This window comes from Nannospalax galili, unplaced genomic scaffold (assembly GCF_000622305.1).
Source record: "Nannospalax galili isolate Female #2095 unplaced genomic scaffold, S.galili_v1.0 scaffold452, whole genome shotgun sequence".
Taxonomy (NCBI): domain Eukaryota; kingdom Metazoa; phylum Chordata; class Mammalia; order Rodentia; family Spalacidae; genus Nannospalax; species Nannospalax galili.
The window spans coordinates 1,468,362-1,482,264 of NW_008333659.1; the positions used below are offsets into that span (position 1 = coordinate 1,468,362).

The 13,903-nt window shown below is 36.0% G+C and overlaps 1 protein-coding gene across 7 annotated transcripts in view; it reads right to left on the minus strand.

Annotated features, from left to right (window-relative positions):
- Positions 1-13,903, minus strand: part of Etv1 (ETS variant 1) — a 97,940-nt gene that overhangs the window by 24,571 nt on the left and 59,466 nt on the right. For all 7 annotated transcript variants that reach the window (XM_008828352.3, XM_008828351.3, XM_029561225.1 and 4 more), the window contains one exon: positions 13,105-13,352. In XM_008828352.3, the coding sequence (XP_008826574.1) occupies positions 13,105-13,352 (248 nt within the window). The remainder of the gene's footprint in view (positions 1-13,104; positions 13,353-13,903) is intronic.

Sequence of the window (13,903 nt, forward strand, 5' to 3'; positions counted from 1 at the left end):
GTCTTTGTAAATGTGTCTGTTAATCTATGATATCTAAAATATACTGATTGAACAGTCATTATAAATTTATGACTAAGCCAGAATTTCCATTAGACATTTTTAATATTTGAAGGTATATTTTTTGAGCTTCTTTTAAAAATAATGTTAACCCTTGACGTTTGTTCCTAAGTAAGACTGGCTTAAAAGTTGAAAAGTCAGTATATAAATTGGATTATATAAATTAAATTTAGGACAAAGAATTTTAATTGATGTAGAAACTTGGGGATCAGAGAGCTCTAAACATGTTATTAGTACTGACCAAATCAGCTCACAGAAATTAAAGCGCCTGTAATTTGTTACAGATGAGTTCATGGTGATGAAAGCTGATCTAATATGCTATAAAAATTCAAAGCAGCAAAGTGCTATTGGCGTCTTAATGCTTCACTCCATGTAGGTGGAGTTAAGATGAATAAAGTATTCTAAATGCTCCAAACTGCACAATTTGGTTACTCTTCGCATTTAGTGACTTTATAAAGCCACTTCAAATTAAGATGTATATGCAAGAAACGTGCTGGGGGGAGGGGGGTTGTCACTTTCTCCTCTTGTCTTACATTTTAAAGCTATGTTGAGAAATACAATACTGATGGGAGAAGCTTTACCAAAGGTTTGACCACAAAGTGCAGTTTTGAATTTGCACATGTAAAGCTGCCAGACACTCCTCTGATTTACATATTTGCTGTCCATTTGTACAATTTGAAAATTTCCCTTTAGGGCATCATTTGCCTAAGTTTCTAAAAGCTACACACCAGGCCCACAGAGAAAAGATTTGTCATGATTGTCTAGGACAGAGGTATTCGAAGCTGCTCTTACCAAATAGTGTGCAAACCTGTCATTATTTCATATAATGACCTCTGAAAATCTGGGGATGGGGTGGGGACTCTTTCATATGATGCCTCTGGTTAGATTCCTGTAGGATTTATCAGTATATAATTTAATTAAGCTTTCAAATGTCTTAACATAAATCAGAAATCCCAGCAAAATAGAAGTTCAAGATTATATTTTAACCTATTATTGTTTTCATTTAAATGTACAATGTAAAAATAAACCATCCACTTGAACTCCTGTGGAAGTGATGTAACTCAGTGAAGTCCACTCAGAGTTGTTCTTTTTGTCATTCATTCATTGGTTTTTGAGACAGGGTTTCGTTCTGTCCTCCTGCCTCAGTCTACCAAGTACTAGAATTACAAGCATGAACCAACATACCCGGCTCTGTTCGATATATTTGGATGATGGGAGAAAATTAAAAACAATAAATATAGAGAACCAAAGTGTATTCTGCCAAATATGTTTCTGAAAATTACTCTACTCATTAAAAATGTATACATACATGTGCTTGGTAGAGGCTTCAGTGCAAACCTGAATTATTATTGTTGTTATGCAACAAATTGCAGAGTGCACATGTATTATCCCCTGAGGTGGCTGGGGGTAAAATTCAGTAGTAGAATGCCTGCACAGTCAAGCAAGAAACACTGAGTTCACAGAGATCCACCTGCCTCTGCCTCCCAAGTGCTGGGATTAAAGGCCTGCGCCGCCATGCCAGCTCCACATGCAACTCTTAATCAGTCTCTAGAGTGTTATGTTCTGAGCTGTGTATAAGAACCAGAAGGCCTTAGAACTTCGCTGCTTTGCCTTCGTGTTTGGATTCTTTCGCATGTTACTAGACATACTGTTATTGGTACTTATTTTGGAGTTAATAACTTACACTAACGCTACAGATATACAAACATCTTTTTCATTAGTATCCCTTTTAGGAAACTAATATGTCATTCTCTTAATTAAATTTACCAAATGTATCCATGTGTCAAATGTAAAGGCTGAGTGAAAGGTAACATGGGTGTTTTTGTATTTGCATTTACACACATCTTTATGAAGCTGTGTTATTTATGTCCTAGAACCATTAGATTTTACTATAATATGTGACATTAACAAGAAGTGAGAAGAAACAAACCAACCAGTGAAATGTGAAGTTGATGAGTCAAAGGAAGAAAAAACTTGGTGGAATAGTTGTAATTGTCATCTTTCTTGAGTGAAATTGGTGTCATTAATTGTTAATGCATCTCATATGTGGATTTTTTTTTGGCAATGCTTAGGACTGAACTCAGTGTTTCTTGCTTGACTGTGCAGGCATTCTACTACTGAATTTTATCCCCAGCTACTTCAGGGGATAATACATATGCATTCTGCAATTTGTTACATAACAACAATAATAATAACCAGTTGAATCTCTCAGGTTTGCACTGAAGCCTCCAAAGCTTGCATATATATACATTTTTATTCTGATTTTTTTCTAGTTCCATGTCTAAAACTTGTAATGCTAATTACTCTTGCCTTTACTTCTCCTTCATGTCTCCAAATCACGATTCAAGGACTTTCTTTTCCCCTTAGAGATAAGAGTTATGCAATTTGGATGTCTTTTAGATAAGACCCAATGAAAGGGTACTCCATTTGCCTCACCCTGTATCCCTATTTGGCAAGGAAGAAGCCAGAACGGTCTGTGTACCGATTCCTTATTGGCAAATTGGGTAACCCCATGAGAGGATGGTGTGATAAGAATAGGAGGTAGGAATTGGCTAGGCAGTTAGGGTAAAAAGACCCCAAAGAAAAGTAGCCAGTTTCTTGGCTAAAAGTCAAAATGTCCTTGGGACTGTTAGCAGCATACTCTATTTCAAAGGCCAAAAATGTCAAAAGTATTTGGGAGCTTATGTCTAATCCTTAAAAGGTTTTAGGGTTACCTCTTCAGAGTGGGGAATTTTAGAGTAGCCAAAAGCCCCATAAAAAAAAAATTAAAGAAGAAGAAAGAGTACATGAAGTTATCAGAAAAAAAAAAAAAGTGATGGGGAGATATGGGAGGTATTGGAAGCTCCGGAGGCAGTGGGCATGGCTTTGATCAAAATACTTTATATACATGTATGAAATTCTCAATAAAGTTTTTGTAAAAGTTAAAAATAAAGCCTGCATGTGGTCTTAAAGACTGGTTAAGAGTTGCATGTGGCTTTTGCATTAAAGGGTGATGAATTCAGTGCTGACTTATCTACAATTAGATGGGATATTTCTCTTTGAGGTTTTCAGCAAATAATGTGAAATCTACAGATATCAAAGTAAATACACTGTCTATACTGACAGACTGATGACCAGGACAGAACTAAATACACTCTTCATTTGGTGTTTCTAGTGCTTATAAAATCAAAAGAAGAAAGAAATGTAGCCAAGTAAATTAAAATCTTTTTAAACAATAAAAGCTGCATAGTCTCAAACAACAGCATACAATTTTACCTCTTAAATCACAAATTTCTCTTGTAAGCCTCTGGGATACTTTTGGACAGTAAAAAAAATAAGCAGATATAAACTTTTGGGAAATTCTAAACTAAGGATTTTGTAAGTTGTCATGCCTGTGATCATTTTAATGAAGCTGGAGTTAAAGATAGTTTGACGTGGCAGAAGTCACAAGTATTAATGTGACTTTGAGTATTTATCAGATATTGCCATATTCTGATAGTTAACACAAGGTTAGACATAAATATGAGAACTAGTGCCATTACCCAACTCCATGGACCACAACAATATTCTGCAAATGAAGAACTGATGCTGAGCGTCCACACTGAATTATCTCATGTTGGAATCTGCAGGATTCGATGAGTGCATAAGACATGTTTTTTTCGTCTGGGTTTCATCTTTCCTGGAATTCCTACAATACTCAGATAATTTGTTCTGCTTCTTTAAAAATAAAATGCTACTAGCAAGGCATTTAGCATGAATGTTTCCCTGTGTCAGACACAGTATACTGAATTTGCACATGAGGACTTTAGCCGATCTCTAGCCCCAAATACAAAGTTTGAAGTATTGGAAAGGCTAATGGCATTTCATTAAAGGACTAGGGATTTTTGAAAGAATCTACACAATGAAATAAGACAAATGCCATGCCAATGAAAATCCTGTATTATTGTCTAAACCCTTACTATAACCAGACACTGTAGTAGGAATTTCACAAACAACTATATTTAATCTTTACAAAAATGCTAAGAGAAGGGGCTTATTAGCCTTCTTTATAAATATAGAAATTGAGAGCAACAGAAAATCACAAAATTTACTCCCTATGATAGAAATAAAAATCGCAAATAGATATCAGGCTCAGGGGTTTGTATTTTTCAAATATTATACAAACTGGGTTTTTTATTGTTTAATATTAAGAATAAATAAAAACAGATCATGTAGATGAAGCAACAAACAGGACTCACACGCAGTCAAGAGCACAAAAAGTCCAAAATAAGTTACAGAGAACAGTTAAATAACTGTTTAATAACAGTGACTCAAGCTTGCTCTTTTTCAGTTTTGATTTTGGTTCTTTTCATGTCTATTTGAATTACCTATCTTTATAAAATGTGCCAGCCTATATTAAAAGCAATTAAATAGAAACCTACCCGCAATGAAAACAAGCATCTATTTAACCTAAAAAAAATTGTTTTAAGTTAATTATATCCTACCTAAATGAAAGTATTTATGAAACACTATTCTTCCTCTGTTTATACTAAACTCTGCTTAGTATAAAAATTCTTAAAAATAAAACACTTAATAAGAATATTTTAAATCCAAAAACATGAACTCAAATACAAATGCATAGTGTTTTTGAAAAGAAGGTACTCTTGACTCATTTATAAGTCATGAAACAGAGAGAGAGGGAGGAGAGAAGGAGAGAGAGAGAGAGAGAGAGAGAGAGAGAGAGAGAGAGAGAGAGATCCAGTCCATAAACTGTTTTGTTGCATTTCAAATCTCAGTTCCACTTATAAAAACAGTTATATGTTCAGTTCACCCACTGGCAGTAAGCAACTCTAAGCTTAAGTGTCCTGGTTGTTTTGTTTGAAAAGAAACTATAAATTACGTACTATAAAAGTATACTCCACCCCCTTCAAACTCCCTTTTTCCAAACTAGTCCAACTAACAAGCACATTATCCTTCCCTTCCCCCTTTCCTGCCTGTAAAATCCAAGTTAGACAAACACTGTGGGCCTGAGATGATATATTTGAATGGAATTCAGACCCACCAGTTCCTGTTTATGTTTCTGATTTGAGAATGCTGCCTTCTCATTCACCATACATTAGGAACACTGCAAGGCCATAAATAGTGTCGGGTTACATGCAAGCAGGACCAATGAGCATTAATCATTACTTCCAGTCAACTGGCAAAAGCAGCAGCTGATGGAACACTACACCCTTCAGCTCTGTATAAATGGACATTCCAGAGAGCCAGACTGTGTGTGTGCGTGTGTGCTTCTGCATGTGTGTGTGTTTCCTTTCTGTCTCCATTTTATGAATGAAACTGCAGCCTCTGTGGAGTCCATTCATGTAAGAGAAATGCTTATAAGGCTCTGCCCCTAGGGATCAATCAGTCATGGGTAAAACTGATATGATTGGTTTAAGACAGCCTTCAGCCTTCCATTACTGACTTAAAATGCAGTCCCTGTCCATTTGACCTGTGTTAATGCATAAAGAGTAAATCCAGACTGTAGTCTCAATTCTCTAATCAAATCACTCGCCAAGGCCACTTACTGTAACTGTAGATTGAGAGCATAGTGAAGCATTTCTTAGAAAAACTGATAACATAGGCCAGTGTCCTCTAGATTTACTATTTTAACTCAGAAGTAAATGAGGAAAATCCATAAGGCATGCTAGGTAGTAAAAAACAAAGTCAGATTGTAAGGCCAATCCATGACCTCTATTATAATAGCAAAATCAATTAGGAAGACACCACTGTCACTTTCCACAATTGACACACCTAAAACATTGGTCCTTTAGTCCACAAATCCCTGGCTAAGTGAAAGAAAATTATCTTTGGATGCTAGAGGGGCAGATAGGATGTTAACATGTTCCAAAGAATCAATAGCTTATTCTTTAAAATTCTCAAGTGACTCTCGACTTGAATTTCTTTAGGCAACAGTGTAAAGTTAGGAGAGAAAAACTGAGCTGCCCCATTCCATGAAAAACCGTGGCCTTAGTACATGATGCTTCACACGGAACAGAGCCAGAACTCAGTCTGTGGGAGTGTCAACATCTCAGGTACAAAAAGTCAGAGTTCATGAAATCACATCATCATTGCCCTGGAAACTACTAAAGATGGTAATGCTCAAAAACATCTAATCTGAACAGTCCCAGGAATGAACTGTCAGAGTTGGTCTTAACCACATGGGATTTATCAGCCATCTATAATTTGGGCTTTGACTCTTGAACAAAGAAAACTTGTTTGTCTTTTGGTGACCTAAAGCAATGTATAGACCTGTTTTCACACCCAAGCAATGAATTTATTAGGGAAGCATTACCATGCCTGGAGAAGGGCAGAGGAGAAACTAGGAAGCAGCTAAGTCTTTGTTTTAAATCTGTGAAGAATTGTCTATCATTGCATTATGACAATTCAGTATTTAGCTTCCAACCTCTAATACCAGCCAAACCAAATGGTAGAGAAGAACATTATAGCCCTATCTTGGAGCATAAAGTTCAAGTAACTGAGAAAGCAGGTAGGAAGACAATTCCCACCATAGGGAAAACAACAAAACCACTCAGGAATGAATATATACAATTATAAGGCCTTTTAATTAGCAATACTGAATTATCGATTTTCTAACATTTTTGAAAGCTTTAAGAGATATTTTACAGTTTTTAGCAATTACTTTTTAAGTGGTTCAAAGATACTTGAGTAAAAATGATGCATAACATGGGTGCCCTTGTACTTATACAGATAATACACTCATACAAATTAAATAAAAATAAAATATTTTTAAAAGAATTTCAATATTCTGCATCAGTTCCATGACTCAACATATTTTAAACCTGATTAAAATAGTACATGGAATATAACCTAAAAATTATTTGCGACTAGATATAAAAACATTTATTAGTTGGAGGGTTAGGTTCAGTATTTATACTGAAATCTCTGACTTACAATGGCTTAGTTTTATGGTGGTGTGAGAGCAACATGCATCCAGTCAGAGCTATAGCTCCAATTTTTAATTTTGATAATTTCCAAAGCAAAGATACAATGTAGTAGAATACTTTGTGATGCTGGGCAGCAGTCTCACATGCTGCAGCTATTAGTCACGTGATCACGAGCATAGATGAACTGTGATACTGTACTATTCTTAAGCTATACTGTTGAGTAAGTTAGATGTATTAGTTGCATTTTTTACTTACATGTTCTTTCTAAGGTGGGTTGAAAAAATGTAATTCCATCATACATGAAAGGACAGCTATAATTTTTTAGGCGTTAGAAAGTTCTAGAGGTTGTGGTTTCCCCATTTTAGGGTTCCTTTCTACCTAAAAGGAGGTGAATAGAGATAATCTTGTGGTTGCTCATTGGGAAGGTCTCTCCTATCCTCCTTAGGGAATATGACCAGAGAAACATCCTACCTGTTTACACAATTATCTAAATAGATTTCCAACTTTGATTTGATTTTTTAAAAATGACTAAAATTGGAAAAATGGTTTCTTCAGTATCAGATCTCTAAACTACCAATGGTGTGAAAATGTTTAGATCAGGAAATTATGCATGGCAGGTCTTGCATTTTGAAAATAATGAAGCCTACTAGTTTATAATGTCCTAGAATAGTTCAATAAATATCTATTACTTTTACTTTCTACTTCCTTTGTTATATCTAACTTTATTAGCATTCTTCAATAATTTCCTTTTGTCATCAATACATTCTTTGCATTTCGTGGACAACAGTTTTGCTTTCCAGATATACCAATTGTTGAAAAAAGAAGGGCATTTACTAGAAGGTGTGTTTGAAGTTAATTTTGGTAGAATGTATGTCTCTGTAGGCAAATAATATCCTCATGCTATGGGTTGGATATGAAATTATTGAACTACAAGCCCAAATACTTGGACTTGTTTTCCAGCAGGTGGTTCTCTTTGGGAAGCAGTAGAAACTAGGAGACAGAGTCTTGCTGGAGGAAATCAGCCACTAGAGGAGTGCCTGACAAAACTTGGAAGTTTTATCTGGTTCCCAGATTCTCCTCTTTCTGTGTCTGTGATTACGATTGACCATAGGCAACAAAACCTCCCCTTCCAGGTATTCCCAGTGCCACGATATTTTGTGCCCAGAACCCAAGGACTATAGACCAATCTGTGAAAGCTGGAGCCAAAATAAATCCTTTCTCCTTTTCTGTTGTTTCTGTTAAGCATTCCATCACTGATAACAGAACTCTGAGATACTGCTCTAAGTAAAGTAACAATCACAATAGTCATAATTTAGAGATACACAAATGAATAATTTTAACCTCTTTGTGTTTTTTTCTTTAGTGTTTTACAAGTTTAATCAGTGAATGAAAGTCATCTCCAAACAATTAAGGCATTTTGTATTTCTGTAAAAATGCAAACAATAATCACATTGCCCTCATTGTCATACCCAGTGATTTCATCTTATAAGCTTCAATTTAAAACCATACTATAAACTCTGCAGGAAGAAACCAAGGCTATGCTCGCTGCCTGTAGCATTAGGGCCTCACTACACCGTCTCCATCTAAGTGCTTAGGAAGGCGAGCCACCAACACAGAGAACACAGCGGTATTCGTATAATATAAGATTCTTCTCCTCTCCCTGTTTCTGAAATTCAAGAGTGCTCATATCTCTTTATTAAAGTGCCAGCTGAGGCTCAGGGGAATAGTAGACACAGCTGGCAGCTCCACCAGAAGAAAAGTTAAACATATTCCAGTTTTAACATATTTAACATGAGGTAAATATTTGGGTGATATTTATTTTACTATTTAACTGCCTACACATAATTTTTCTACAAGCTGATGACAGAAAATAATTCTTTAAGTGTAAGGGTTTTTTCCTTCTTAAGCGGTAAAGAAATATATGGGGACTGGGGGAGGGGTGCTGGGTGAAGAATGGGTGGATTTGAAATGAAGGATGAAAATGGCACATGAAGTTTTCTTACATCTGTTTCAGATATTGCAGAAGCTCACAGGCTTACTCATGAAAAGTGGATGCAGCTGATGTAAGTTTCAAACCTTCTGTTCTGGTTACATTGGATGCATCCCTTTTCAACATTTTTAAATTGGAAGTCCGGTAAGAAGGTTCAGACAGATTCAAGGTTCACACAAGGAATCTGAAGCTAGGTAGGCTATTAATTTGCCACTTTTTCTCTTAATTATTACTGAGCCTTTGCTGAAAGAATTACTGTAAAGGGCCACTTCTTTGTTAATCTCGATTCTTTAAAATGTTTGAGGTAAATGTAAAAGAAAGTAGAGTACACCTTAATCATATCATTTGAGGTCTTATGGTTTGCTCCCTCAAAGTAGTGAAAACATCTAAAATGACAGTAAAATTTGATCACTAGCTCATGTTAAATATCTTTGTCCCCAAATTAGGTAAAGCATAGCATTTTAAAGTCTGAAAATCAATGACTCCACCCTATCCTACTTAGGTCCTATGTGGAGTCTTCGAATACCATGCAGAAATACTTAATTCACATTAAAGTAAATGATAGTTATTTCCCTTTAAAGTGACCAATTACATAGAAAGACCATGAACTGTATACTAAACTAAGGACTAGAAATAAAATTCATTGTCTAATCCACGTATGACAGTCCACACATGATATCTAGTGCTATGATCCCAGCACTCGGGAGGCTAAGCAGGAGGATTGCGGCAAGTTCAAGTCAACCTGGCCTAATCGGTGAGAGTCAGGCCAACCTGGGGTTATACGACAAGACAATTTCAAAACTATAAAAAGAAAATGAATAGTAAAGTACGTGTTTCATTGGCATTCAAAATGACACAGACAATCACAAAAATGGGCAAACCACTACAAGCGTGTGATCATGACTGCTGCATAAGGGATTCATTCTGCTTTGTGCACGCCAAATGAAACACTCCACACATATTACGTGGTCACTTGCCACTGAGCAAGAAATTATATTGGGTTTTAGAAAGGCAACTAACAAACAATAAAATCTGTATGGTGCTTTATGCTCGCTATTTGGGTACCAAACAGAAGCAAAGCCAACAGCAGCCGATGAGATGAACTTTTCCTGTATAGCACCATGAAATAATCAGGTTCCCTCTGTGCCAGATCAACAAAGTAGTTCCTTAAATATCTGTTCCTTAGGTCTTCTCTGCCGTCTGATCCAAGTTTTCTGGTTTTTTTTTTTTTTCTCTCCTCCCTTGAATAAAAATTTCTACTCTAATAATATAATATTTTGTATTTTTTTTCTTAAATATTCAGCAGTTGAAATTGCATTCCTGTAATTATAATTATAACTAATAGACCTTCCATTTCCCATGTCATAATTAATGTCAGGTTTTATTAGAGACAATCATGCTGTCTCTTCCCTTTCAAGACATCTTTTATTGTCACAACATTTATCATACATTGAATTAAGCAATAAAGAGTCCTAGAGGCCTTCTGAAATGACATCTTCCCATCACAGATTCTGGATTAACCAGCTTAGAAAAACAATAACAACATTGTTTTGCATTGTTTTTGAATCACATATAAAGTACTTCCTAATGTGCTACTGGTTCAAAACCAATAGGAAAAAGAGAGAGCAGAGATTCAATGATAAATGCATTAGATTTCCTCAAAGGTTGCTTATTGTGCTCATGAGCTAATGACAACAAACAAAATATCCATAGACCATACTTTCTGTTTGCAATACATGACATATGCAGAGGTTCAAATTCATAGCAGCAAAATGCATTTTGATATCAGCAGATAAATGTTGGTTTTTGAAATCATATCCTAATCTTCACTCTTTTAAAACATATCCAAAAGCTCAATCTTACCATTTAGCAATTCAAATAAAAAAGAGCTGATTCCTCCTGGAGAAACTGAAATAAGAATTTAAAGTGATGAGAAACTTTGACGCTTTAAAATATAACTGATGGAATAGTATAAAATTAATAATATTAAAATATTAAACAATATTTTAGCAGCCAGTTGTAAGATACATGGCATACATATGTCTTCTGACATAACATGCATGTGTCTTAGATAGGATGCTGGACTATGACTTAATGAGTGACAGGAGCTGCACTTTGGAGACATACACATGACTGACTCTAACAACCCTGTTATTCGTGACCCACAGATAATGCAATGAACCCTTACAGAACAAGTCCTTAAATTTTTGTCTTCAGTAGAATCCTTAAATCTCTTCCTGCTTGGTTCGCGTGGCATACATGTTCAATTCCATGTTCAATGTGTTTGTAAGAGAAACATGAGAAGATACATGTGGAACAAATTACAGAATAAGAAAAAGGGTTGGTGCTGCTGTGTCATTATACATATAAAGCACATTTCTGAAACACACAGAGAAACATTTAATACCATGCTATACAAGTCTCTTTGAATGACTATTTGAGCTAATTTATGTAATTCCCATCTATACTTTCTTAAAATCACTGACAAATCAAAAACACTGAATCAAATTAAAGTAAGATTTGGGAGGTAAGGATAACAGCTAAAAGAATTTTAAATTGACAGAAATGTTTCCTATCTTAGAAAAGTCCTCTGACTTGAAAGATTTTTAATTATGGAGGTCCATGGACAGATATGAAAAAGCTCTAAACTCAAACCACTAGTATTTCAAGGAAGACCCTAAAGTTCAGGGAATGTGGCAAGAATTCAAATAAAGTTCCTCATTTCTGGGTTTACCTATTTTTCTAAATTCTAAACCAGCCGCAAAATGGATATATTCTTAATTCCTTATCTTTGAAAACATACCATGATAATAACACACAAGTCTAGGGCAAATCTCACTTTTAACTTTGAACCTCTTAAAATTCCCAGGATGGAATCAATGTATCTGCGGAGACTGACCCATTACCTTCCCATCCCTCAACCTAACACTGTGCCATGCCTATCCAGGCCTGACACACAAACTTAAGGATCCTTGGTGGCTCTGACCCCTTCTCTCTTTAAACAGATCCCCCCAAGGACCCCAAAACTAGGTATAGCCCAAGAACAAATGCTCTGCCCTCAGCAAACAAGGTCCGAGGAGCATCTGCTCAGGCACAAAGGACCAGTTGGGCAGGAAATTCACAGTCTTGGGGAGCTACTGGGCTTTTCGAAGTTGGCTCATGTCTCAGAGAAGTCAGTCCCCTTAGTCCTTATGGCCCTGCTCCATGAGGAAGCAACTGCAGGGAGCCAGAGGGAGAAACTGTAGGTCCCAAGGTTCCCTTCTGTTGAGCATTAAAAGCAATTCATAATAAAGCAAGTTATTTTATGCAAGTTAGAAATGTAAAACCTGGAAACAGTTTTCTTCTTTTACTTTTCCCCTCAAGCAGAAATAAGTTGTCACGGAAGCAACGGTTCTTCATAAGAAATGCTCATACATTTGCATCCATACAAAAAGAAATTGCACTGTTCTCAAATATCTCCACATCTAAAACTGTCTACTGACCTGGTTACAATAATATTAGCAATAAAATTTTACAGGTGCGTGGGGCTTTTCTTATTGAAGCACCCCTTGCTTCACACATCTTTTTGAAATTCCTAGATGTGTAAAAAACTTATATCCTGATTTCCCAGATTATAACAGCAAAAAAATCAAGAGAGATGAGTTAAGTAATTTTCTGAGTTTCAAAATTAAATGTGGGTAAAACTAGGGCTAACATTTGGAATCTATTTTAAGTCTTTCTTACCTTCAGGAAGACCCACCTCTCCTGACAGATGATACTCGGTAGTAATTTCTAGCTTTTTTGAGACAAAGCTAAAATCTATGAAAGAATGCTAAATCTAGCTTTTTCTATTCTTGTTCTAATCTGTAAGAAGTTTTACTTTTGGATCATTGGAATCTTTGGCATCAATAATTTTTAAGTTATAATCAGTAAATGCCACTATAGAAGAATATTGCATTATGCATATTGTTTTTAAACAGCATGACTATACAAAATAAGAGAAAGAAAAAACCCACTCTTCCACCTGTACAAAGTTTAGAACGTGGTATTGAATCAGAAAAACACCATTGAAAAATTAATGGTCAGAAGCCACCCACTCTGACAACACTAACCAAATGGAGAAGGGAGGTAAAAAGATGATTTACATGTAATTCCAACAAAGGATGGGCCTACCTGAATCATATGCAAAATCTCTGGGTTCCTGTTTGATCATCAAAGGAGGGGGGAAGCTTTGGCTGGCCGCACCCCCAACCATGGTGTTATGTTCATATACTGGGTCGTGGTACTCCTGCTTAAAACCTTGTGGTGGGAAGGGGATGTTTGGCTCAGACATCTGGCGTTGGTACATAGGACGGCCTTCCCTTGGCATTGTTGGCAAAGGAGGAAAGGAATTACAGGGTTCTGAAAGCTGGCGGCGAAATCTGTAGAAGAAGAAGACGGTGTGTTTCAGATGAAATGGTAACACAGAATAGCCTTCAAAGGACTGGCATAATTCTTAACTGGAATGACTGAACTCATTACCAAATGTCCCCAGGCATATGGATTTAATGAAGCCGAGACTTGTCTTTAAAAGTACAGTGATGTTATGATTTTTTAATAACAGGAGGACATCATAAACATTTCAGTATATCACACAGGTCAAGGTGTGCTATGAAGTACTGTCAGAAAACAATGAACTATTTTGAATAAATATGGACCTTAACAGCTAAAATGACCAATTTAAAGCTAATTGGAGCACTTATATAACTTCTAGATGAAATACTTCTCAAATTATTTAACATAAAAATAAGCAGGAAAAATAGAATCTGAACTCAAGCCTTCATTCCTTCTCTTCAACTCTGTCATCATGCTAATCAGAAAACAAAGGAACACCCAGACAAAAACCTACTTACTGCTTTTCCTTCCATAACCATCAGAAAGCCTAAGAGAGCTGAACCTCTTCTCAAATCAGCAGGGCTTTAAATTCTTCAAC